This window comes from Panulirus ornatus, chromosome 71, assembly GCF_036320965.1.
Source record: "Panulirus ornatus isolate Po-2019 chromosome 71, ASM3632096v1, whole genome shotgun sequence".
In the NCBI taxonomy this organism is placed as follows: Eukaryota; Metazoa; Arthropoda; class Malacostraca; order Decapoda; family Palinuridae; genus Panulirus; species Panulirus ornatus.
In genome coordinates, this window is record NC_092294.1 from 11,866,938 (window position 1) to 11,894,800 (window position 27,863).

Here is a 27,863-nt window from a genome sequence, read left to right on the forward strand (position 1 = left end):
ATTTTTGCAGGGAAGTAGTGTGAATGACTGGGAGATGTATATAAGAAAGAGGCAGGAGGTCAAGAGAAAGGTGTAAGAAGTTGAAAAGAGGGCAAATGAGAGTTGGAGAGGATATCATTGAATTTTAGGAAGAATGAAAAGATGTTTTGGAAGGAGATAAATAAAGTATATAAGACAGGAGAACAAATGGGAGCATTGGTGAAGGGGGCCAATGGGGAGGTAATAACAAGTAGTGGTGAAGTGAGAAGGAGATGGAGTAAGTATTTTGAAGGTTTTTTGTATGTGTTTGATGATAGAGAGGGAGATATAGGGTGTCTTGGTCGAGGTGGTGTGGGAAGTGAGAAGGTCAAGGAGAATGGTTTGGTAAACAGAGAAGATGTAGTGATAGCTTTGCGGAAGATGAAAGCTGGCAAGGCGGTGGGTTTGGATGGTATTGCAGTGAAATTTATTTAAAAAGGGGGTGACTGTGTTGTTGACTGATTGGTAAGGATATTCAGTGTATTATGGTTCATGGTAAGTGCCTGAGGATTGGTGGAATGCATGCATGGTGCCATTGTACTAGGGCAAAGTGGATAAGGGTGTGTTCAAATTACAGAGGCATAATTTTGTTGAGTATTCCTGGAAAATTGTATGGAAGGTTATTGATTGAGAGGGTAAAGGCATGTACAGAGCATCAGATCTGGGAAGAGCATTGTGGTTTCAGAAGTGGTAGAAGATGTGTGGATCAGGTATTTGCTTTGAAGAATGTATGTGAGAAATACTTAGAAAAATAAATGGATTTGTATGTAGCATTTATGGATCTGGAGAAGGCATATGATAGAGTTGATGGAAATGCTCTGTGGAAGGTATTAAGAGTATATGGTGTGGGAGGTAATTTGCTAGAAGCAGTGAAAAGGTTTTATCAAGGATGTAATGCATGTGTACGAGTAGGAAGAGAGGAAAGTGATTGGTTCCCATTAAATTTTGGCTTGCAGCAGGGGTGTGTGATGTCTCCATGGTTGTTTAATTTGTTTAGGGATGGGGTTGTTAGGGAGGGGAATGCAGAGAGGGGCAAGTATGCAGTCTGTTGTGGATGAGAGGGCTTGGAAAGTGAGTCAGTCATTGTCCGCTGATGATACAGCGCAGGTGGCTGATTCGTGTGAGAAACTGCAGAAGTTGGTGACTGAGTTTGGTAAAGTGTGTGAAAGAAGATAGCTGAGAGTAAATGTGAATAAGAGCAAGGTTATTAGGTTCAGTAGGGTTGAGTAACAAGTTAATTGGGAGGTAAGTTTGAATGTATATGTATAGGTATATGTGCATGTGTTGGTGTTTATGTATATACATGTGTATGTGGGTTAGTTGGGCCATTCTTTCATCTGTTTCCTTGCGCTACCTCGCTAACATGGGAGACAGCGACAAAGTATAGTATGAAAAATAAATGTTTAAACGGAGAAAACCTGGAGGAAGTGAAGTGTTTTAGATATCTGGGAATGGATTTAGCAGCAGATGGAACCATGGAAGCGGAAGTGAGTTACAGGGTGGGGAGGGGGCAAAGGTTCTGGGAGCGTTTAAGAATGCGTGGAAGGCAAGAACGTTATTTTGGAGAGCAAAAATGGGTATGTTTGAAGGATTAATGATTCCAACAATGTTATATGTTTGCGAGGCATGGGCTATAGATAGGGTTTTGTGGAGGAGGATGGATGTGTTGGAAATGAAATGTTTGAGGACAATATGTGGTGTGAGGTGCTTTGATCGAGTAAGTAATGAAAGGGTAAGAGAGATGTGTGGTAATAAAAAGAGTGTGGTTGAGAGAGCAGAAGAGGGCATATTGAAATGCTTTGGTCACATGGAGAGAATGAGTGAGGAAAGATTGACAAAGAGGATGTATGTGTCAGAGGTGGAGGGAACGAGGAGAAGTGGGAGACCAAACTGGAGGTGGAAGGATGGAGTGAAAAAGATTTTGAGCGATCGGGGCCTGAACATAGAGGAGGGTGAAAGGCATGCAAGGAATAGAGAGAATTTTAAAGATGTGGCATATCGGGGTGGACATGCTGTTAGTGGATTGAATTAGGGCATGTGAAGCATCTGGGGTAAACCACGGAAAGTTTTGTGAGGCCTGGATGTGGAAAGGGAGCTGTGGTTTCAGTGCATTACACATGACAGCTAGGGACTGAGAGTGAACGAGTGTGGCCTTTGTTGTCTTTTCCTAGCACACCTCGTGCTTGCACAGGGGGAGGTGGGGTGCCATTTCATGTGTGGCGGGGTGGTGATGGGAATGGATGAAGGCAGCAAGTATGAATATGTACATGTTTATATATTTATATGTCCAGGCCCCACAAAACTTTCCATGGTTTACCCCAGATGCTTCACATGCCCTGGTTCAATCCATTGATAGCACGTTGATCCCAGTATTAATAGATTACTGAACCAAAGAAAGCTTGATATGAAGATAATCCATAATTACCTTCTTTTTAATTCCCTAATTTCAGGCCCCTGAGATGCCACCATTTATGTTGGAACCTCTTGAAGGTGGAGCAAATCCGAGAGATGAAGGGGTTGCTCTAGAAAATAATGTTCAGAGGCGCATGCGGAATGAGTCTTATCTTGGAGCTGTTAACAAAGATATTCATATACGGGCAGGACTTCAGGTATGAGTAAGGTTTTTGTATAAAGGTTGAACATGGTAATAATGAATCCAAAAAGATAACTCCTGTGAATATATCTTAGTGTCTATAGTGTTTTAAAGTTCACAGCAGTTTTTAACATAAAGGTCCATTGAATAAGGTAGATAGGTAACAGAAAAGTAGCCAATTATAAAACACTGAGAACAAGTAATTCCGGCAGAATGTTCTTCAAGTCTTCATAACAAGTGCTGCAAATGTCTTCCTCTTGGAGGTATCACCAGATTACCCTCGTCTTCTTGATGAGCAAGTGGAGGTGTGCAAGCATGTGCTGAATATCTACAGATACATGGTCATGAACACTCGTATGGAGCAGAAAACATGGTAAGAAAATGTTAACATTTATACAATGCTGCTTTACCATTCTGCATTGCTTATCTATCTGAAATTGGGTAGAGTAATGTGGATTGGAGGTACGTGGATTTGAGGTACTCTTGGCCTCTTAGTTTTTGTAAATTGGCAGTGTGAAGAAACACCTGGGTTAACCATAAACCATCCTTGGTTACAGTGGAATATGTGAAGGAGACTGTTTCCATAAAACTGAGATCTTGTCATATTGTTAATGATATTCACCATTGCATTGATACTAGAAATGTCTTTATTCTTAATTGCTTCTCCCACATTAGGAAGGTAGCATCAGGAACAAATGAAAGATGGCTTTATTTTTATTATCCTCTCTCTGATTCTTGTGTATAATGTGCTGTAGCCAGATCATACTATCCACAGCCCATCCCCAAAGACTATTCCATGGTTTACATTGATGGCTTCAAATGTTCTAGTTCATCTCATTGACAGCATATTATCCTTCTGATACCTCATTGAATCAGTTAATTCTGTCTCATGTACACATTTTACCCTCTTGACTGTTCAGGCCTATAAACCCCAAAACCTCCTTTTCTCTGACCTTCCCTCTCTTTGGTTTTCCCTTACTCCAAGCTCCCACCACATTTCACACATAGATCCTTGCAAGCAGTTTCTCTTTGTTCATTTTCTCCATTTGCCTAAACCCTTTCAGCACAACCTGGTCAGCTTGCTCAGTTAGACTGTATTTACTACTATGCCTTTCTTCTGCACTATCATTCTGTACATGATTAATCTGCCTAACAACACATATTGTCCACAGGCAGTTCATTTCCAGCATTTTCACACTCATCCTTTCTTTCGTGCCCAAGGCCCAGGATCTGCACCCTTACAACACTGCAGGGACTACTGTACATTTAAACAAAGAGGATATATATGTCAGAGGTGGAGGGAATGAGGAGAAGTGGGAGACCAAGTTGGAGGTGGAAAGATGGAGTGAAAAAGATTTTGAGTGATCGGAGCCTGAACATGCAGGAGGGTGAAAGGCATGCAAGGAATAGAGTGAATTGGAATGATGTGGTATACCAGGGTTGACGTGCTGTCAATGGATTGAAACAGGGCATGTGAAGCATCTGGGGTAAACCATGGAAAGTTCTGTGGGGCCTGGATATGGAAAGGGAGCTGTGGTTTCGGTGCATTATACATGTCAGCTAGAGACTGAGTGTGAACGAATGTGGCCTTTGTTGTCTTTTCCTAGCGCTACCTCGTGAACATTCGGGGGGAGGAGGTTGTCATTTCATGTGTGGTGGGGTGGCGACGGGAATGAATAAGGGCAGACAGTATGAATTATGTACATGTGTATATATGTATATGTCTGTGTGTGTATATATATGTATACGTTGAGATGTATAGGTATGTATATGTGCATTTGTGGATGAGTATGTATATACATGTGTATGTGGGTGGGTTGGGCCATTCTTTCGTCTGTTTCCTTGCACTACCTCAAAATGTGGGAGACAGGGACAAAGTATAATAAAATGAATATAAATACTTTTTTTTTTTTTTTTTTTTATACCTCGTCGCTGTCTCCCGCGTTTGCGAGGTAGCGCAAGGAAACAGACGAAAGAAATGGCCCAACCCCCTCCATACACATGTACATACATACGTCCACACACGCAAATATACATACCTACACAGCTTTCCATGGTTTACCCCGGACGCTTCACATGCCTTGATTCAATCCACTGACAGCACGTCAACCCCTGTATACCACATCGCTCCAATTCACTCTATTCCTTGCCCTCCTTTCACCCTCCTGCATGTTCAGGCCCCGATCACACAAAATCCTTTTCACTCCATCTTTCCACCTCCAATTTGGTCTCCCTCTTCTCCTTGTTCCCTCCACCTCCGACGCATATATCCTCTTGGTCAATCTTTCCTCACTCATTCTCTCCATGTGCCCAAACCACTTCAAAACACCCTCTTCTGCTCTCTCAACCACGCTCTTTTTATTTCCACACATCTCTCTTACCCTTACGTTACTTACTCGATCAAACCACCTCACACCACACATTGTCCTCAAACATCTCATTTCCAGCACATCCATCCTCCTGCGCACAACTCTATCCATAGCCCACGCCTCTCAACCATACAACATTGTTGGAACCACTATTCCTTCAAACATACCCATTTTTGCTTTCCGGGATAATGTTCTCGACTTCCACACATTTTTCAAGGCTCCCAAAATTTTTGCCCCCTCCCCCACCCTATGATCCACTTCCGCTTCCATGGTTCCATCCGCTGACAGATCCACTCCCAGATATCTAAAACACTTCACTTCCTCCAGTTTTTCTCCATTCAAACTCACCTCCCAATTGACTTGACCCTCAACCCTACTGTACCTAATAACCTTGCTCTTATTCACATTTACTCTTAACTTTCTTCTTCCACACACTTTACCAAACTCCGTCACCAGCTTCTGCAGTTTCTCACATGAATCCGCCACCAGCGCTGTATCATCAGCGAACAACAACTGACTCACTTCCCAAGCTCTCTCATCCCCAACAGACTTCATACTTGCCCCTCTTTCCAAGACTCTTGCATTTACCTCCCTAACAACCCCATCCATAAACAAATTAAACAACCATGGAGACATCACACACCCCTGCCGCAAACCTACATTCACTGAGAACCAATCACTTTCCTCTCTTCCTACACGTACACATGCCTTACATATAAATACTAAATGTGTATATATGATACTATTCCTTTGTAACAGCCTTGTGCATATACTGTGATAAACTTGTTTGTGTTATTCTTTCAATCATTCCACATGGCACAAGTGCTCATAAATGCCCTTAGGTAAATCATTTTAATTGAATAGTGTCATATTGATAATTTCACATGCTGATGATACAGGTTTTCTGTGTTTAGGCATGTGTAAATGTTGGGACTGATGTTAGAATGAACAGATGAAGTGGATATGATTTTCACTCTTTAATTCCTATTATTTTGTGATAATTTTCTGCAATAGGGAACAGTTATTAGTGGTGCTACTTCACGTGACTTCCCAGACTCTATGTGGACAACCCACCACCCACAAGGAAGATTCTCTGGGGGGACGTTTTGCCTCTGCTCTCTTCCAGGTTTGTTCATTTAGTAGTTATTATTTTGCTGCATAACATATGCAGCATGCCTTTTCTCATTATACAGTAGTGTGGGTTAGACAGAGCTTGCAATGCACTTGCTACAATTTCAAGATATTGCTCTTATATGAAGCACTTCTCTTTTGATTACTTCCTCCCACTGTCTTTCACCCATACCATCTTTTTCTTGCTGTCTCTAATCCCAATAATTTAATTATGCACACTTCTTTATTTATGTTTTTTACATTCACTCTCCACAGATGCCCATACCTTAGCATTTTCTGATTTTGAAAACCCTGCTGTATTGAAATATATATTATACTTTGTCGCTGTCTCCTGCATCAGCGAGGTAGCGCAAGGAAACAGTTGAAAGAATGGCCCAACCCACCCACATACACATGTATATACATACACGTCCACACACGCACATATACATACCTATACATCTCAGCGTATACATATATATACACACACAGACCTATACATATATACACATGTACATAATTCATACTTTTTTTTTTTTTTTTTGCTTTGTCGCTGTCTCCCGCGTTTGCGAGGTAGCGCAAGGAAACAGACGAAAGAAATGGCCCAACCCACCCCCATACACATGTATATACATACGTCCACACACGCAAATATACATACCTACACAACTTTCCATGGTTTACCCCAGACGCTTCACATGCCTTGATTCAATCCAGTGACAGCATGTCAACCCCGGTATACCACATCGCTCCAATTCACTCTATTCCTTGCCCTCCTTTCACCCTCCTGCATGTTCAGGCCCTGATCACACAAAATCTTTTTCACTCCATCTTTCCACCTCCAATTTGGTCTCCCTCTTCTCCTCGTTCCCTCCACCTCCGACACATATATTCTCTTGGTCAATCTTTCCTCACTCATTCTCTCCATGTGCCCGAACCATTTCAAAACACCCTCTTCTGCTCTCTCAACTACGCTCTTTTTATTTCCACACATCTCTCTTACCCTTACGTTACTTACTCGATCAAACCACCTCACACCACACATTGTCCTCAAACATCTCATTTCCAGCACATCCATCCTCCTGCGCACAACTCTATCCATAGCCCATGCCTCGCAACCATACAACATTGTTGGAACCACTATTCCTTCAAACATACCCATTTTTGCTTTCCGAGATAATGTTCTTGACTTCCACACATTCTTCAAGGCTCCCAGAATTTTCGCCCCCTCCCCCACCCTATGATCCACTTCCGCTGCCAGATCCACTCCCAGATATCTAAAACACTTCACTTCCTCCAGTTTTTCTCCATTCAAACTCACCTCCCAATTGACTTGACCCTCAACCCTACTGTACCTAATAACCTTGCTCTTATTCACATTTACTCTTAACTTTCTTCTTTCACACACTTTACCAAACTCAGTCACCAGCTTCTGCAGTTTCTCACATGAATCAGCCACCAGCGCTGTATCATCAGCGAACAACAACTGACTCACTTCCCAAGCTCTCTCATCCCCAACAGACTTCATACTTGCCCCTCTTTCCAAAACTCTTGCATTTACCTCCCTAACAACCCCATCCATAAACAAATTAAACAACCATGGAGACATCACACACCCCTGCCGCAAACCTACATTCACTGAGAACCAATCACTTTCCTCTCTTCCTACACGTACACATGCCTTACATCCTCGATAAAAACTTTTCACTGCTTCTAACAACTTGCCTCCCACACCATATATAATTCATACTGTCTGCCCTTATTCATTCCCGTCGCCATCCCGCCACACATGAAATGACAACCCCCTCCCCCCGCATGTGTGCAAGGCAGCACTAGGAAAAGACAACAAAGGTCACATTCATTCACACTCAGTCTCTAGCTGTCATGTATAATGCACCGAAACCACAGCTTTCTTTCCACATCCAGGCCCCACAAAACTTTCCATGGTTTACCCCAGACGCTTCACATGCCCTGGTTCAATCCATTGACAGCACGTCGACCCCTGTATACCACATCATTCCAGTTCACTCTATTCCTTGCACGCCTGTCACCCCCCTGCATGTTCAGGCCCCGATCACTCAAAGAATAAGTTGAAGGCGAGAACATTATCTTGGAGAGCAAAATTGGGTATGTTTGAAGGTATAGTGGTTCCAACAATGCTATATGGTTGCGAGGCATGGGCTATAGATAGGGTTGTGTGGAGGATGGTGGATGTGTTGGAAATGAAATGTTTGAGGACAGTATGTGGTGTGAGGTGGTTTGATCGAATGTGAACAAATGTAGGCTTTTTGTCTTTTCTTGGCGCTACCCCACTGTCACTACCCCTCCCGTCCATATCTAAATCAGGCTTGGGGTATGAATCACATGCCTTGTTTCATACAGGCACCAAAATTTGGGTTAGGTATTTTACCACATCTGTGTTTGAGTGATGCATAATATAATGGCTAAGCATGAGAAACCCCCTTTTCAAGCTGTCTCTTCAAACATTCTCCCCAGCGGCTGTGAAGGTTTATATGATTGTACTTTGTTAGTTGAAACATTTATAGCATTTAGAGGCATAACAGAGCATGGAATGAAAAGAACATTGAAGTCTGAGATTGATATGGAATTGTGAAAAGAATAATTAATAAAACAAAGGGTAATATACTGTTATAGGTGATACGAAGCAAAGTTTTATGTACTTTGGGTGAGGAGACTTCTTGTTAGGTAATTTCTTCATATATGATTGCTATTTGCCTCACAAGTGAGGTAGTGTCAGGAGCAAATGATTGAGCCTTGGAAGAAAAGTCCTTGCCTGATTCCTCCCTCTAATCAGTTTTTCATACTTTTTTCCTGTTTCCTACTTTAGTATGGTAGTACCAGGAACAGACTAAGAAATTGCCCCATGTGCTTGCTTATGATGCTCCCTCTTTTGAGTTATTCCTTTTGTTTCTTTCAACAGAAGTGCAGATTGCTGTGAAAAGTCTCCTGCCTTACCAGTAAATATATCCTTACTACCTTCTTCTTATATAATTGTGGTTTCATTTGTTGACCAAAGCCAATTATTGTACTTTCTTTTCCCTTTTTAGAACATCTCTTGGACTGTTTCCATTTATTCTAGGGAATGGAATGAGGGATGGCTGCATCATTTTTGTAATTTATGATTGATCTTATGTATGTTGTGGCAGAAATTGTGAATTGCTGTTATGGGTCTCCTATCGCCAAAATCTTTAATGATTACTCTAGAAAAATGTTGAAATGTTTTTCATCATAGTACTGTTTATACAGTATTTATTGTATTTCCTGTTATACATCCTCATGATCATTTATATATTTTAACAGCTTGTGGACACACTGGCTAGAAGTGAGAAGTAATTGAAATGATATCTTTTGTATTATAAGAATTGGCCTTAAAACTTTTGGTTATGGAAGAGATAGGAAACCATTATTAAGTGCATCTATGTGAGGGAAAATAGATATGCATATTACTGATGATAAAAGCTTTTGAGTTGGATTTTATTGGAGCCAAGCTACATTAATGAGTTTTTCATCTGGTACCTTTTGAATTGGATGTGAATATTTCTATACTGTATTTTGCTTTGTTTCCAGACTCTGATTGTCTCTTGGATAAAAGCCAACTTGAGTGTTGTTATATCTGGAGAGCTGTGGGACCAGCTTCTGCTAACTCTCTCTTCACTCACCCATTGGGATGAGCTCATTAAAGAGTGGGCAGTAAGTATATTTCCATAGATTTATTAGAGTACATATGTACCTACAAACACCTATGACAAGACTTTGTTGCGAGACAAGGCAAGCACATAGTGTTTACCACATAAGATTCTTGCTTCACACTTCTGTTATTCTATGCTGCCACTTTCACTGTGTTACTGTCAATCAAAAGTTCATTTAGAATTGTTTATAGCCATTTGTCTAGTCCTCTTGTAAGGGTTTCAATAGTCACTTCTTGCTTGTGTTTTATTTTGTTAGGTAATGGTCTTTCCATTTTCTTTGTTGGACTCATATATTTTTGTTTGGGGCATTTATTTTATATTCTAAGGAGTTTCTGTAGATTCAATTAATTTCTTTCATGTTGTGAAGGTTGTCTTAGTACATTTTCTTTAAGCATCTCAGTTTATTGCCTAGTATTGATTGTCATAAATCTTTTTCTTCTTTTTAGAGTTTATCCTTCAAGTTCTCTCACATTTTCATCAGATATTCCATTCTAACTATATCATTTGCAAATGTTAGGTATATCCAGAAGTTTATTAATTTCAGCTTGTTTGGTTGATGACTATACAGCAAAACAGTACAGTAGTATTTACTTGAGTTTCTTATGTATACATTAAGCAATTTCATCATCACCTTTCTGTCATTTGTAGTGAAAGTTCTCATTACTACATACGCATTACCTTACTCATCAATGTGATTTTTTCATTGTGCTCATCATATTCCAGCTTTTTATCCATCATAATGATTAGGTTTCAACTGTTTATGTTTTTTTTATCTGTTAGGCCCTTATGAGAAGTCCCTATTAAATTGTTGATAAATGAATGACATATTTGTTTAGAATATTTCTTCATTGAATTCAATGAGTTCCTGTTTGCCCATTTATATGCTGTATTTAAACCTGTTTATATATTCTTCTTTTCTTCTAATCCCCAAATTTTACTAACTCTGGTGTCATTACAAAATACCTTACTGTACTTTAATGTACCCTGTTGTATCTGTCTGATATTATTATAGATAACATTGAAACTAATTTTGCTCCTTTAGGGACACATGAAATATCTTCGTTAGGCTAAGTCCCTCATGCTACTACTTTTGAATTTTTTGTTTGCTTAAGATTCCTTTATATATCTGCCAGATTCATATTCTCTTTTTGTAGGTACTACTTTATATGACAAACCTTTTTGAGTTTACTTTCATCAAATGCAAAAGTTAAGAAATCTTTGTTCTTTTCATTAGTATCATTTTTTCCTTGTGATACTATTTGAGGTATGTACTTTTGATTTGTACAACTCTGCGTTGGCTTCATTACTTGGATGTTTTGATATATGTATCATAATCACTTATTCAGAGACCTTTATTTTATCTCTTTATTAGAAAAGGAAACAATTCTCACCTTTCTAGCTATTGCTCCATTACTTTCATATTAACTGTTTCCAAGTTTTTGAAACTCCTGTAAACTCTATTTGTATGGTATTTCATAGTATGCAGTGGTTCTCTTAAGTAGGTTTTATCTAAGAATGAGGAAGACCATAACAGGACCACTGAGATTATGTGAGACACCCAAGGAGTAACATGCAGCTCTGTGGTTACTCTGGCCGAGAAACTCGTACAGTAATAGCTATATAAGAGAAATAGTTGGAAGTACAGTAAGACGAAAAGGACTTGAAGCAGCTTCTTATCCTTTGTAGAGTTGCAATATATGCATTGAGAAAAAGTTTGAGGTGTATGTATGTAGCAGGGGTGTGTGATGTCTCCATGGTTGTTTAATTTGTTTATGGATGGGGTTGTAAGGGAGGTAAATGCAAGAGTCCTGGAAAGAGGGGCAAGTATGAAGTCTGTTGGGGATGAGAGAGCTTGGGAAGTGAGTCAGTTGTTGTTCGCTGATGATACAGCGCTGGTGGCTGATTCATGTGAGAAACTGCAGAAGCTGGTGACTGAGTTTGGTAAAGTGTGTGGAAGAAGAAAGTTGAGAGTAAATGTGAATAAGAGCAAGGTTATTAGGTACAGTAGGGGTGAGGGTCAAGTCAATTGGGAGGTGAGTTTGAATGGAGAAAAACTGGAGGAAGTGAAGTGTTTTAGATATCTGGGAGTGGATCTGTCAGCGGATGGAACCATGGAAGCGGAAGTGGATCATAGGGTGGGGGAGGGGGCGAAAATTTTGGGAGCCTTGAAAAATGTGTGGAAGTCGAGAACACTATCTCGGAAAGCAAAAATGGGTATGTTTGAGGGAATAGTGGTTCCAACAATGTTGTATGGTTGCGAGGCGTGGGCTATGGATAGAGATGTGCGCAGGAGGATGGATGTGCTGGAAATGAGATGTTTGAGGACAATGTGTGGTGTGAGGTGGTTTGATCGAGTAAGTAACGTAAGGGTAAGAGAGATGTGTGGAAATAAAAAGAGCGTGGTTGAGAGAGCAGAAGAGGGTGTTTTGAAATGGTTTGGGCACATGGAGAGAATGAGTGAGGAGAGATTGACCAAGAGGATATATGTGTCGGAGGTGGTGGGAACGAGGAGAAGAGGGAGACCAAATTGGAGGTGGAAAGATGGAGTGAAAAAGATTTTGTGTGATCGGGGCCTGAACATGCAGGAGGGTGAAAGGAGGGCAAGAAATAGAGTGAATTGGAGTCATGTGGTATACAGGGGTTGACGTGCTGTCAGTGGATTGAAGCAAGGCATGTGAAGCGTCTGGGGTAAACCATGGAAAGCTGTGTAGGTATGTATATTTGCGTGTGTGGACGTGTGTATGTACATGTGTATGGGGGGGGGGGTTGGGCCATTTCTTTCGTCTGTTTCCTTGCGCTACCTCGCAAACGCGGGAGACAGCGACAAAGTATAAAAAAAAAAAAAAAAAAAAAAAAAAAAAATTTATGTTATACGGTAAACTTCTAGGGAAACTCTCGCATTATAGAAAAATTGAATTTTCTGTTTAAGGTAACATTGATACTTTTGTGTCCCAATATCTCAGAATGTGTTCTCCAAAAATCTCTGTGTAAGTGAACTTTGGATCCAATTCCTTAGAAATTCACTAGAAACCCAGTTTGGGTCTATAAGAAGCATTTCTTGGTTTTCAGTGTGTGTCAGTCTCTTCTGAAGAACATTTGGCCATATCATGCTTTTAGACTTCAATGGGACTCCCTCCGTGTGCTGCCCAGTATCTTTTGTAGTTTCATTTGCAGCTTTTTGCATCTCGTGATGCATTTCAAAAATTTTACTGTAATATGCATTGTTAGTTTAAAGTTTATTATTTTGTATGCATAATATTGTAAAGCAGTCATCCACAAACAGATTCATGTAAGAAACATATTTATATTTATATATTTGTTATACATAATCGGTGTTTCCGGTTTCAGCGAGATAGCGCCAGGAAACTGAAGAAGAATGGACCATCCACTCACATACACTTATATATATATATATATATATATATATATATATATATATATATATATATATGTATATATATATATATATATATATATATATATATATATATATATATATATATATATTTTTTTTTTTTTTTTTATACTTTGTCGCTGTCTCCCGCGTTTGCGAGGTAGTGCAAGGAAACAGACGAAAGAAATGGCCCAACCCCCCCCCATACACATGTATATACATACGTCCACACACGCAAATATACATACCTACACAGCTTTCCATGGTTTACCCCAGACGCTTCACATGCCTTGATTCAATCCACTGACAGCACGTCAGCCCCGGTATACCACATCGCTCCAATTCACTCTATTCCTTGCCCTCCTTTCACCCTCCTGCATGTTCAGGCCCCGATCACACAAAATCTTTTTCACTCCATCTTTCCACCTCCAATTTGGTCTCCCTCTTCTCCTTGTTCCCTCCACCTCCGACACATATATCCTCTTGGGCAATCTTTCCTCACTCATCCTCTCCATGTGCCCAAACCACTTCAAAACACCCTCTTCTGCTCTCTCAACCACGCTCTTTTTATTTCCACACATCTCTCTTACCCTTACGTTACTCACTCGATCAAACCACCTCACACCACACATTGTCCTCAAACATCTCATTTCCAGCACATCCATCCTCCTGCGCACAACTCTATCCATAGCCCACGCCTCGCAACCATACAACATTGTTGGAACCACTATTCCTTCAAACATACCCATTTTTGCTTTCCGAGATAATGTTCTCGACTTCCACACATTCTTCAAGGCCCCCAGAATTTTCGCCCCCTCCCCTACCCTATGATCCACTTCCGCTTCCATGGTTCCATCTGCTGCCAGATCCACTCCCAGATATCTAAAACACTTCACTTCCTCCAGTTTTTCTCCATTCAAACTCACCTCCCAATTGACTTGACCCTCAACCCTACTGTACCTAATAACCTTGCTCTTATTCACATTTACTCTTAACTTTCTTCTTCCACACACTTTACCAAACTCAGTCACCAGCTTCTGCAGTTTCACACATGAATCAGCCACCAGCGCTGTGTCATCAGCGAACAACAACTGACTCACTTCCCAAGCTCTCTCATCCCCAACAGACTTCATACTTGCCCCTCTTTCCAAAACTCTTGCATTTACCTCCCTAACAACCCCATCCATAAACAAATTAAACAACCATGGAGACATCACACACCCCTGCCGCAAACCTACATTCACTGAGAACCAATCACTTTCCTCTCTTCCTACACGTACACATGCCTTACATCCTCGATAAAAACTTTTCACTGCTTCTAACAACTTTCCTCCCACACCATATATTCTTAATACCTTCCACAGAGCATCTCTATCAACTCTATCATATGCCTTCTCCAGATCCATAAATGCTACATACAAATCCATTTGCTTTTCTAAGTATTTCTCACATACATTCTTCAAAGCAAACACCTGATGCACACATCCTCTACCACTTCTGAAACCACACTGCTCTTCCCCAATCTGATGCTCTGTACATGCCTTCCCCCTCTCAATTAATACCCTCCCATATAATTTACCAAGAATACATATATATATATATATATATATATATATATATATATATATATATATATATATATATATATATAGACTCCCACTTATGCATATATACATCAATATAAATATCAGCACATACATACATACACATATGCTGACATTACATACATACACATGTACATATTCATACTTGCTTCTCTTCATCCATTCCTGTCACTACCCTGCCCCACAGGAAAACTGCATCGCTATCCCCTGCTTCAGCAAGGTAGTGCCAGGAAAAAAGACAAAAAATGCCACTCGTTCACACTCAGTCTCTAGCTGTTGTGTGTTATACACTGAAACCACAGCTCGTTATCCACATCCAGGCCCCACAAACCTTTTCATGGTTTACCCCAGACACTTCACATGCCCTGGCTCAGTCCATTGACAGCACATCAAAAAGAACATCTGAAATCTATGATCATCATAAGCATATGCATGGCAGTGTTACTACGAAACTCCCATAACTCACAGTAATGCTGATGTTAGTACAAGATTTACTATTTAGTACATATACAAAAGTATTGTAAAGATATCATTTATGAATAGATTCACATAAAAAAGAAGAAAGTAATACCAAACACAGGACATAACCTCATGATTATTGTAAACATGTACACATAGGTGGCAGTTACCTGTATGTGACTAGCTCACCTCAAAAGTCCCGGCAGAGCTCACCCACTAGTATGTAAAACTGATAATGGTGGGACTGCTTTCCTGAGAAGGTCAGAGAGTGGGAATCCATAGTTGTGATAAAGATTGTGTTGAGTATATCATGGTGTGGGGTTGCATTAATGTATTCATTCTGAAAGAGAGACTGATATGATGGCAGCACATTGCCAACAAATGCATACAGTTCCAGTTTTGATACTGAGACAAGAAAACAAGATTTGTAAAGTTGGCAAAGTCTCACATGGAAAAATTTGATGAAATACGATCTAAATTTATCAAGAAAGTATTGAAAAAAATATTAAAAGAATATAAAGAGAAGTGCTATGGAAAGGAAACTATGATGGAATGACAAATGAATTGAATCAAAGTGGAAAACAAATGTTTGTATATTTGTGTTAGGCAATAAAAAGTCTTATTAATGGTTGATAAGGGTAGATGTAAATTGACATAATGAATGTTGTAGTTGGTGTATGTTTGAATAAAAGGACTACTGATTGGTTCATGTGTACTTTTTGCTGTTGTAAATGTATTTTTCGCTAATTTCATGCACTCAAGCATAGCATTAAAGTTATTTCATTTTTATAAAGATCCCTCTCATAAAAGAATGCTTTCTGTAGAAAACACTGGACACCCTTACACGTGTACTGGCTCGGCATGTGTATGGGTTGGAACTCAATAACCTTCCACTAGAGCGTGTGACAGAACGTCGTTTAATCAAGAGAGGAACCAAACTGACTGGACTAGATGTAAGTACATTTGCACTTGTAAATTACATGATAAAATTCAGGATTTACTACATTTTTTTTGTGTTCAGCTTTATGTGCATGTGAGGTGCTATGCTTCAAAAAAGAAGTATAGTTTAAAATTTTGAAGCAAGTAGTATGGCAAGAACTGTGCTTGGTATGATTTTAAAAGAAAAGTTGTTATTCTTGCTGTATCATGCAGGCTCACACAAAACCATGTCCTTATGACATGAACATAGGTTCCTACATAAGTTTACTGCTTGCATATGTAGTGCCTCACTTGTCCATACACACTACTGTTTGGCTGCCCATGCGTTGTATCTTATCCTGTTTATCTATCTTACTCAGATACTCTTAATCCTTTCTTAGTGTTCATGTGCTTCTTATTTTTTTTGCAGTGTAATGCAGTTCCATTCTGAACCTCCTTAGCCATTCTTTTGACAGAATGCTTGCACTCTGCTGGCCATTAAAGTATTGGGAGAGTGGCTTTCATAGTTTCTTCCACCAAACTTGTAGCACCTTATTACTCAAATTTTTTCTTGTTTTACTCTGTTACAACTGCCAGTGAAGCATTTGTGTGTATTTCAAAACTTTCAGATATTTTTAACTTTCATCATATTTTTATTTCTAAAATAGTTTTGGTCATAACTTTATTTTGCTTCCCCCTCAACCATACTTTTCATTTTCATATTCAGTTCAACAATATAACCAGCTTTGTTGCCGTTATTTTCATTTATATTAAATTTCTTTCTCTTTCCTACCCTTCCAGTTACTTTGATAATTTTTCTAACATCAAAGCCTGCTATTACCACAGTTGTATCTTTCCATGATAACATTATGATATGTAGTTCCTTTCCGCATCTGTTATTTTACAGCATTACTTTTGTTGACAACTGTTTGTTTTGAGGAATCTGTTCATCATATCTTCATGCATTTCTTAGAAAGATTCAATGATCTTGTAATAGAAGTCATTAGTAAACCTTGTCATTTATTGGTAATATTTTTTTATTTCCATGACTAAAGCTAATCGAGTCATATTATGATTATATTAAGTATTTACTTGGGTTTTCAAAATGTTAACTGTATTCTGTATACAGCATTGCTAAATGTGTTATTTTTTGAACCACAGTCTGTAAGGAGCAGCTTTGATAGAAGCTGGAGTAGTGTACGCATGGAGCGTCAGGTCAACGCATCAGACACTCAGAATGCTGGACCTCCACAGCTTTCAAACCTTCATGAGGAATCACAGACAGACAACATGAGTTCACATGGTTTGTTTATGGAACTGAGGTATTTCCTTTCTGTCTGGTTGCAAATAATGTAGTTTTTCGGAGAGGCGGAAAATGAAAGGATTACTGTCTTATCATTTGAATATAGAAAGTAAGGTGTGTGGCACAGTAAGAGAGAAGTAAGTGGGATGATAGGATTAATGAAAGATTAGGATGAAGCTGGCAGTTTTTTCATTGGGTCCTCTTTTGAAGAAACTGCAAGAAAAATAAGAATGTATGAAGCATTTTTTGATGTAGAAAAATCTTAGTTGAATGACTGAAGATGTTATCGAGTTTTGTAGGAATAAGTGATGAGGAAATTGAGAAGGTTCTACATAAATTATCCTGCCTTTCAACAGGGAAGAGCATGTTTGGTGTTGATAACTAGATGGATATGTATTTTTGGTATTTTGAGAATTTTTTGTTCTAATTACTAACTTATTTTGTCTTATTTACGATATGATTATCAACAGGGATTGGTGAACGCAGCCCATTTTCTCGAAAACGTCGTAGCAGTGCTGGTGGAGGATCTCTTAAAGCTGGGGCAGGTGGTAGTGGTGGTAGCCCTAAGCTGTCCCCTCACCACCCCTCTAGTGACCACTCTCACCATTCACATCTTCATCATCATCACTCCCACTCCCATTCTCATGATCACCATGCCCATGCTCATCACTCACCTCAGCCAGGACTTGGGAGGAGGTTAACTCGCTCGCTATCAGAGTCTAGCTTGATGCTGAGGAGAAGGTCAGGGCGAGGGCATTCACATGGTAAGTTAGACGTTCCAGAATCACCTTTTTTATACCATACTGGTTTTGTCGTTTTGATAGCTTATAGTTTCTAGTTGCATTCAGTGACTTTGTCTCTTCTCCTTAGATAAATGTTTTACAGAAATGCACTTCATTTTAGTAGCCACAGTGAGGCAGAAGTCGTTATAGGAAAACTTATTAACGAAGTTAGTGTCTAAAAACTGACGAGGGTAATGGATGATGACGCCTTAGAAAATTACTGAATTGTTGGTGATATGTGGGTGAAACACTTTCATAGCAGTGCTAGAGGTGTGGGATTGTGCTTGATTAGTCTCAGTGATTTATTTGATGGAAACTGTAGATATGTTGTATTATGGGAATTCTAATCTTAGGATGAATTAACAAAGGTTGATGTGCTGATGAATTATTAGAGTACCAATGGAGAAATATTAGGTTCAGGAGTTAGAGCAGTGCTTAAGAACTCTTAGGGACATGATGAATAATTGCTGAAATATTGAAATCACAAGGAACTCTCTGGGATGTGTTGAAGACTTACTGAATTATTGAAGCATTACTTTGACCACTGCTCTTTTGAATTGTCTGTTTGTGTCTTAGCCCCTGAGACCTTGACATGTGTGTGCATGCATCTGGCTATTGCTTCCTGTAATTTTCATGCTCATACTATCCATATGAGGAATGCCATGATGAGACTTCCTCCTTTCTATGTACAATAAACCTGTCGTATTTTCTTCCATCTTATGTATCTTTGTCTTTCTATAACCTTTCTGCTTTTAAGAACTGGGTGTGCGTGCATTTGAGGAACTCTAATTACTCCTCATTTTGTATTTTTCCTCCCCTCTTGCCTTACCTTCCACATGATATGACATTTAATGGGGCATGCTTTTGCCTATACTTTGATGGCTTCTATGAAAAGGAGAAAAGTGACTTTATTTACTTTTGACATTGATACCTGTGCTTGTTTTATATTCTGTATAATTGTACCATAGAAAAATTGGAATGGCAAAGAAAAATTCTTTACTCATTACACATTATATAAAAGGTTTATGATTAATTAAAGAAAATATTGGGTGATATAGATTAGATTGGGGGAGCATTACGGTAGTATCCTAAGTTTATCCTTGCACTGTGACTCGTGATTTATGCTAATTATATATGGCTAGTCACCACAACCATACATTTGGTAATAAAGTTGAAATGAGAGCTAAGAAACATTGTTACCAGTTTGAGATAAGAGATAAGCTACTGTAGTATTTAGTTAATTGTTATGTTTGGGTTATGACTTTATCTGCAATTAATGCTTTTGTTTACCCCTCAATCATTGTTGTTAGAATAAAAAGTTCATTCATTTCTTCCTCTTTTCATCCTGCTACAGTAGACTGTAATTGTCAGGTTTTGTGCTCATGTAATAGTTTGATATGATTTAATGTGTTTCTTTGCTATTTATACTTTTCATATATAGATATATGTTGATGAAATGAGATAATATGAGATTGTCATTAAGTCATACCTGTTGTTGCATATTGTATATTGAACAAAGTCAGTTTTCCTAAGATAAACTTCAGTTTTGGCTCATTATATAATGTATACCAAATACTATTTGTAATGATAGATGATTTTAACTTATCCAGGAGACTGTGATGGACATATGAGTAATCACCAGTACCTGCATGGCACTAGATCAAAATCCTTGGAGACGCTCTCGCATGGTAGGTTTTTAGTTGCTTTTGGAATTTTGTGTGTACCTCCCTCATTTTTTCTTTACTGTATATTTGTTAGCTTCCACTGTTCATATTTTATGGATAAGATTATTAATGTTTGTAGTTTGGTAGGCTGCTAATGTTTTTTCATCATTTTCTTACAAATATAGAATGAAATGCTTATTATTTTCAAGTGAATGGTCAGAAGGGCTGTTGCCTTTCTCATTTGTTTCTTTATTCATAGTAGCTTTCTTTGATTACCAAGTTTCATCTGTTTTTTGTTAATACTAGGAATTTAACAGGCTTCTAATGTTATAGTCTCTTTCAGATAAGCATAAGATGAATGCTTATTCTTTTCCAATATGTGAATAAGAGGGCATCCGTCTTCCTCATTTCTTTGATTATTATCATTTTAGCTCTCATTGTTCATCATACTTTTATGTATTGTATGATTAGTCACAGTAATATTATAGGCTTTTAACATGTTTTCATTATGTTCAGACAAGTGGAAGACAAATGCATATTCTTGTCAAATTGATTGAGAGGAGGTCTTCCTGCCTCATTTCTTTGTTTTCTGTAGTTATTGCTGCTGTCTTGACTTACCAAGTTTTATTAAGTTTTCAGATAATATTGGTATTCTGACAGACTTTTAATGTTTTTTATCAGTTTCAGATACACAGGGAGAGAATGCTTAGTCTTTTCAAATGTATGGGCATGAGGGCTTTCATCTTCCTCATGTCTTTGTTTAATGTATTTAGTTTTTACTTTTACCGTGTTATGCTAATTATTTCATTAATGGTTGTAATTCACAGACTTCTTATATTTTTTCATGTCAATACGGGGGTAGAATTCTTTCTCCCCACCAGTTATTGAAAAAAAGTACAGTCATTTTAAAGCTGTTACACATATCTTGCCTTCCATTTTGCCAACGCAGCTGAAGGTACTTATTAAATGTTTATAACCTTTTCTTCTGTCCACCTATCCATATATCATCATTCACCCTATTCCCACTTAACTTGGTGCATACTAAAAATACTTTAAAAGAAATTTTCTTATCTCTCAGTAACTATGCAGTAAAGGATATTTAGAATTAGTGATAAACCTTTTTACTCCATTGAAATTTTATCATCACATATCCTGTTAATAGCCAAAAATTGAGCCATGATGTATTATACTGAACACACTGTACATACATAATCTTCTATCAAACGTGGATGCTCTGAATGCCAGATAATCTGAAACTCTGACATTTTAAAAACCTACTGATTTCTGGATTTTGTTGCATCCATCCCTACAGTGGATTATTTTAACCAATTCACTTCCTTCCTTTCCTTCTTATTCAGCCTTACACTCATTTGATGGTACTTAACCTCCCCACCTGCTGCACCTCATTACCTTACTTTTGTTCACACCTGATCTCAGCTTATTTCTTTCACACACTCTCATAAACTTGTTGGCCATCTTTAGAAATTTTTCTTTGTAGTCTGCCACCAGAGCCACATAATCTGTAAACAGCAACTGATTTACCTCCTGAGCTCCCTCACCTCCAGTGTATGGTAAACTATCTTTTGGTCTAAGATCCTCACTTTTACCTTCTTTTCCACCTTGTATTTTAACTGATTAGATAACTTGGCTAACATAACACATTCTGACATGGGGTGTTCACTTTCACTGGGAACCACTTACCTTCACTTTTCTTTCTCATACATATCTTGCTCTTTCAGAAAAATTCCTGACTGCATTTCCTATTGCTTAAGGAACTCAGTGGCAGCACCATCCATTTATGCTGTATGCCACATTACCTTTTATGCAGGGCTTTTGCTATCTCCTCTCTTATCATACCATTCGACATAACACTCTGCTTTGCATGCTTCTTCATCCCAAAGACACTACATTTGTTTCTGTATCATCTAACATTAATCAGTCCTTCAGATTAATGCTTTTATTTCTTCTTTTTTAATTTTTTCCACCTTTTCTTTGCCTGCTGCTACATTCCCCCATGCTTTCCTCATTGTTGCCCCATTTTGTCTTTTTGTTCTCACAATTTTCACCTCCTTTCAAAGAACTTTCTTATATTCTCTGAGGTTCATCGATACTCTCTCATCCCATGTTTCATCTGCGTAAATGTTGGCTAAAAATTGAGATGTTAAGTATTTTAGTTAATGCTGTGCCTTTATTTTCATTTCTTTAAAAGATGCATGTTGCACATTTCTTACTACCCATCCAAAATGGGATCTTCAAATTTAGTGTGTTGTTGTAGGTTGTTATGTAATTGGTCATCCTTTGGTTATCTTTCAATTGTGTGACTGTGACTTGACTTTGTTTATTTTGTTGGCAATATCACTAAGGATATGGAGAGGATGACTCCCGCACACCCTCACCATCACCCTCATCAGGTGTTGAATCATCTTCCATGAAGGATTCTCCAATGCAGATTGAACTTGGTGGAGATACAACAAGCATAGGTTTGTGTAAAAGATAAAGCTTTAGTTATTGTTTATTCCAGTCTCTTGTGAAATCTAGAATTATTAGTTTTGCAAAGTTGTCCTTATATGAGAACATTAAATTTTAACTCTTTATGATAACGCCTTTGATACAAAAGGCTTGAATATTGAAAAAATGGAATAATGAATGTCTTGGTAATTAAAGTAGTCAAGTAGATTGATATGTAAAGCCAAAGTAATGAGAAAAGAGATTGTTAATAATCTTACTGCTGTCAATAATGAATGAAGCATTATTGATGTTGATTTGATCATCATGGGATAGAGTAACAGTGACAAATCTAATAATTATGATCAGAACTTGGTCATTTTGACACTTAGTAGGGCTGTTTTTAGCTGTTGGAACTTTATAGGCAAGCACTAGATATCATGATAGTTGAAGAGGGTAAAATCTATGTGAATATACTATATGTAGGTGGTAGAATGGCATTTTAACTCTTTAGTATTCTCTCTTCCAAGCTTATATGACGCTGTTTCCGTTAGAGATACAGTTTTTCATATTTCATGACCGATATATTTATGTTCAACTTTCCTTTGGGAAGAACAATGCTTGGAATGATGGTCATACATTTACACCATTCATGTGGATGTGAAAGGAAGAGAAAAATGTTTCATTTATCAAAGTGAATTTTGTCATTTTTTACTGGAATTATTGGCTTTAATTTAGATTCTTTTTTATCCTAACACATCTGTAGCTCACCATCTAACTTTTTTGACAGTGTTTTATGTGTTATTTTTACCCATTTTTCAGATACTTTAGAAGGAGGCTTGTCCTCAGACCAGCGTTCAGTTATGTCAGGTGGGACTGTACGAGGTTGGCTACCAGATGTTGCTGTTGTTTTGTGGCGGCGAGTCTTAGGCCTTCTTGGTGATCCTAATGATGTAGCATCTCCTCTTATTCATGCACAAATATTCAAATATCTCTCAGAACTCATGGACACATTGGTGAAGGTAGGAATTATATTACTGTTTCTGTTCTTAAATGATTTGGTTCATATTTATTTTTCTTATCATAGAAAAATATATTTTTTTGGACTTAGGAAATGTTCTGGATACTAAATAGGGCTTCATCATGTATCTAAACCTTATGTTTCATAATGTACTTTCTTCTTGTTAACAGCTGCGTAACAACCAAAGCATAACTATTGACAACCAAAGCAGTCCAGAGCCTCCAGAACTAATACCTCCACTTACACTAGTCGCACCCTGGTGCTTCAGAGTAAGTTTAGAATTGTATTTCATATGCTTGTAATGCACTTGTATGTATGATCCCTATTTTGTATAAATGCAGTACATGTTCATGTAGCAGATGTCTTACTTGGAGCTTTGTAGTAACATGTTTGTATGATACCTGTCTGTATAGTAAGGGGAACGAGTTTTACACTTGTAGAGCCCCATCTCTTGATCATTCTCTTCTGTCATACAATTTTTCATGTCTTTTTATTTATCCATTTATAAAGCTATTCAGCAATCATCATCATTAAACGTGCTGTGCTCTATGATAATATTTTTTATAAGTAGAGTGTAGAGATCTGAAAGCATCTCCCTCTATGCCTTTTATTTTTGTACCTGCAGTTGCTTTATATTAGGATTTTCCATGTAGACCATCCTTGAATTTATAGAGGCTGAATCAAGTGCATACAAGCATGCACATTTTGAAGGAAATGATTCTGCCGAACTGAAGTTTGAAACTTCAACTCAACAGGCTGGCAAAGGGCAGGGATGCCCAGTTCTTTGGAATAAACATGTTTTCCTTGTGCTTTATTTTATATACACTGTAATACAATAGCTAAGGGATTTTCTGAAAAGATTGGATTAGGGTAATATGTTGTGTACTATGATGATATCTTATAAGTTGTAGGGGCTCCATACATTGCAACAGAGTGTAGAGATCTGAAAGCATCTCCCTTTATATAAAGCCTTTTATCTTTGTGCCTGCAGTTGCTTTATATTGGGATGTTCCTTGTAGACAATCTTTGAACAATGCGGTTGCATTATTTCATGCCATGCACTTTCATTATACCACCTGTCTTCCAATTATTTATTTCGATAAGTATGAACAGTATTTTTTTTCCACTTTTGTTGAAATATACCAGTATTTAATTCCTTATTTCAGTATTTTGTTTTGATATTGAACCTAATGCAGGTATTAGGTAATTTTGTTGCATACAAAGCTATAAAGGCCTTCATTTCCACCAGGCCCTGATGTTACCAACGCCATTTCATCGGGGTAGAACTCTGGCTTATCGATTATTATGCATGATGATTGTTCGTCGGCATGATATCCAGCCTCCTCGTGACATACTCACACACTTCTATAGAGTCTTACATCAAGGACTTGTTGGTCAGGACCAGGTAAGAAAAAAGACCTTTTTGGAAAATGATATTCTGAAATGTGCTCTTCAATTTACAATTTACAAATGATTTCCCCTGTAGAAGTCTGAGGGTATAGTATTTGGTGGCTGATTCATGTGAGAAACTGCAGAAGCTGGTGACTGAGTTTGGTAAAGTGTGTGGAAGAAGAAAGTTAAGAGTAAATGTGAATAAGAGCAAGGTTATTAGGTACAGTAGGGTTGAGGGTCAAGTCAATTGGGAGGTGAGTTTGAATGGAGAAAAACTGGAGGAAGTGAAGTGTTTTAGATATCTGGGAGTGGATCTGGCAGCGGATGGAACCATTGAAGCGGAAGTGGATCATAGGGTGGGGGAGGGGGCGAAAATTCTGGGGGCCTTGAAGAATGTGTGGAAGTCGAGAACATTATCTCGGAAAGCAAAAATGGATATGTTTGAAGGAATAGTGGTTCCAACAATGTTGTATGGTTGCGAGGCATGGGCTATGGATAGAGTTGTGCGCAGGAGGATGGATGTGCTGGAAATGAGATGTTTGAGGACAATGTGTGGTGTGAGGTGGTTTGATCGAGTGAGTAACGTAAGGGTAAGAGAGATGTGTGGAAATAAAAAGAGCGTGGTTGAGAGAGCAGAAGAGGGTGTTTTGAAGTGGTTTGGGCACATGGAGAGGATGAGTGAGGAAAGATTGACCAAGAGGATATATGTGTCGGAGGTGGAGGGAGCAAGAAGAGGGAGACCAAATTGGAGGTGGAAAGATGGAGTGAAAAAGATTTTGTGTGATCGGGGCCTGAACATGCAGGAGGGTGAAAGGAGGGCAAGGAATAGAGTGAATTGGAGCGATGTGGTATACCGGGGTTGACGTGCTGTCAGTGGATTGAATCAAGGCATGTGAAGCGTCTGGGGTAAACCATGGAAAGCTGTGTAGGTATGTATATTTGCGTGTGTGGACGTATGTATATACATGTGTATGGGGGGGGTGGGGGTTGGGCCATTTCTTTCGTCTGTTTCCTTGCGCTACCTCGCAAACGCGGGAGACAGCGACAAAGTATAAAAAAAAAAAAAAAAAAAATCACTAAGGTTTCACATATTTTCAGTTGTATATGTTTGTCTATCTGTCATCATTACCACCTTTATCTATTCCATAGGTTGGATCAGGAAAATGCTATCTCAAGAATCACTTACACTCATCCTTGATCCATGTCAAACTTTTGAAGTGAAAAATGGAAGTCACGCTTTTGAAAATGACTCTAATTTCTATACTTTGCAGAATAAGTTCTTTTGCCAAGTGAGACACAGGTCTCCTTTCACATATAAATGCAGTGTATAAGCCTCACTCATTCATGTAGTGACTTAATCTGAAATACCTTTAGCCATCCTCAGTTCTCTCACTGCATCCATCTCTTTTATAGTCTACCTTCACCTGTACTGCCATGTATCTTCTTAAACTATCCTTTCCGTACATTTAAATGACCATACCATTTGAAAAGACTTCCCTTCTTGAGCCTTTCCAATTATTTCATCAAACCACCTGTCCTTCTTATCCTCATTCTTCACTCTATTTATAATTCAGTTTATAATTCTAATATTGACTACACTGCACAAGTTGCCTAGTTCATCTAACCTTAATTGGACATCCTTCCCCTCTCAGTTTATTTTTTTTTTAATTTTCCAAAAGGAGGGACAGAGAAGAGGGCCAGGTGAGGATATTCCCTCAAAGGTCCAGTTCTGTGTTCTTGACGCAACCTCGCTAATGCGGGAGATGGCGAATGGTTTAAAAGAAAAAAAATATATATATATATATATTCTTTCTTTCTTTCAAACTATTCGCCATTTCCCATGTTAGCGAGGTAGCATTAAGAACAGAGAACTAGGCCTTTGAGGGAATATCCTCACCTGGCCCCCTTCTCTGTTCCTTCTTTTGGAAAATTAAAAAAAAAATAATGAGAGGGAAGGATTTCCAGCCCCCCGCTCCCTCCCCTTTTAGTCGCCTTCTACGGCACGCAGGGAATACGTGGGAAGTATTCTTTCTCTCCTATCCCGAGGGATAATATATATATATATATATATATATATATATATATTTTTTTTTTTTCATACGATTCGCCATTTCCCGCATTTGCGAGGTAGCGTTAAGAACAGAGGACTGGGCCTTAGAGGGAAAATCCTCACCTGGCCCCCTTCTCTGTTCCTTCTTTTGGAAAATTAGAAAAAAAAAACGAGAGGGGAGGATTTCCAGCCACCCGCTCCCTCCCCTTTTAGTCGCCTTCTACGACACGCAGGGAATACGTGGGAAGTATTCTTTCTCCCCTATCCCCAGGGATAATATATATATATATATATATATATATATATATATATTTTTTTTTTTTTTTTATACTTTGTCGCTGTCTCCCGCGTTTGCGAGGTAGTGCAAGGAAACAGACGAAAGAAATGGCCCAACCCCCCCCATACACATGTATATACATACGTCCACACATGCAAATATACATACCTACACAGCTTTCCATGGTTTACCCCAGACGCTTCACATGCCCTGATTCAATCCACTGACAGCACGTCAACCCCGGTATACCACATCGATCCAATTCACTCTATTCCTTGCCCTCCTTTCACCCTCCTGCATGTTCAGGCCCCGATCACACAAAATCTTTTTCACTCCATCTTTCCACCTCCAATTTGGTCTCCCTCTTCTCCTCGTTCCCTCCACCTCCGACACATATATCCTCTTGGTCAATCTTTCCTCACTCATTCTCTCCATGTGCCCAAACCATTTCAAAACACCCTCTTCTGCTCTCTCAACCACACTCTTTTTATTTCCACACATCTCTCTTACCCTTACGTTACTTACTCGATCAAACCACCTCACACCACACATTGTCCTCAAACATCTCATTTCCAGCACATCCATCCTCCTGCGCACAACTCTATCCATAGTCCACGCCTCGCAACCATACAACATTGTTGGAACCAACCACTATTCCTTCAAACATACACATTTTTGCTTTCCGAGATAATGTTCTCGACTTCCACACATTCTTCAAGGCTCCCAGAATTTTCGCCCCCTCCCCCACCCTGTG

At 38.8% G+C, this 27,863-nt stretch overlaps 1 protein-coding gene across 2 annotated transcripts in view; it reads left to right on the forward strand.

Moving 5' to 3' along the window:
• LOC139747934 (ral GTPase-activating protein subunit alpha-1) overlaps positions 1-27,863 on the forward strand; it is a 143,360-nt gene that overhangs the window by 22,537 nt on the left and 92,960 nt on the right. For both annotated transcript variants that reach the window (XM_071660419.1, XM_071660420.1), the window contains exons 9-20: positions 2,469-2,627; positions 2,824-2,984; positions 5,995-6,106; positions 9,679-9,801; positions 16,082-16,210; positions 17,337-17,478; positions 17,949-18,242; positions 19,871-19,948; positions 22,288-22,404; positions 23,192-23,391; positions 23,561-23,659; positions 24,640-24,795. In XM_071660419.1, the coding sequence (XP_071516520.1) occupies positions 2,469-2,627; positions 2,824-2,984; positions 5,995-6,106; positions 9,679-9,801; positions 16,082-16,210; positions 17,337-17,478; positions 17,949-18,242; positions 19,871-19,948; positions 22,288-22,404; positions 23,192-23,391; positions 23,561-23,659; positions 24,640-24,795 (1,770 nt within the window). The remainder of the gene's footprint in view (positions 1-2,468; positions 2,628-2,823; positions 2,985-5,994; positions 6,107-9,678; positions 9,802-16,081; positions 16,211-17,336; positions 17,479-17,948; positions 18,243-19,870; positions 19,949-22,287; positions 22,405-23,191; positions 23,392-23,560; positions 23,660-24,639; positions 24,796-27,863) is intronic.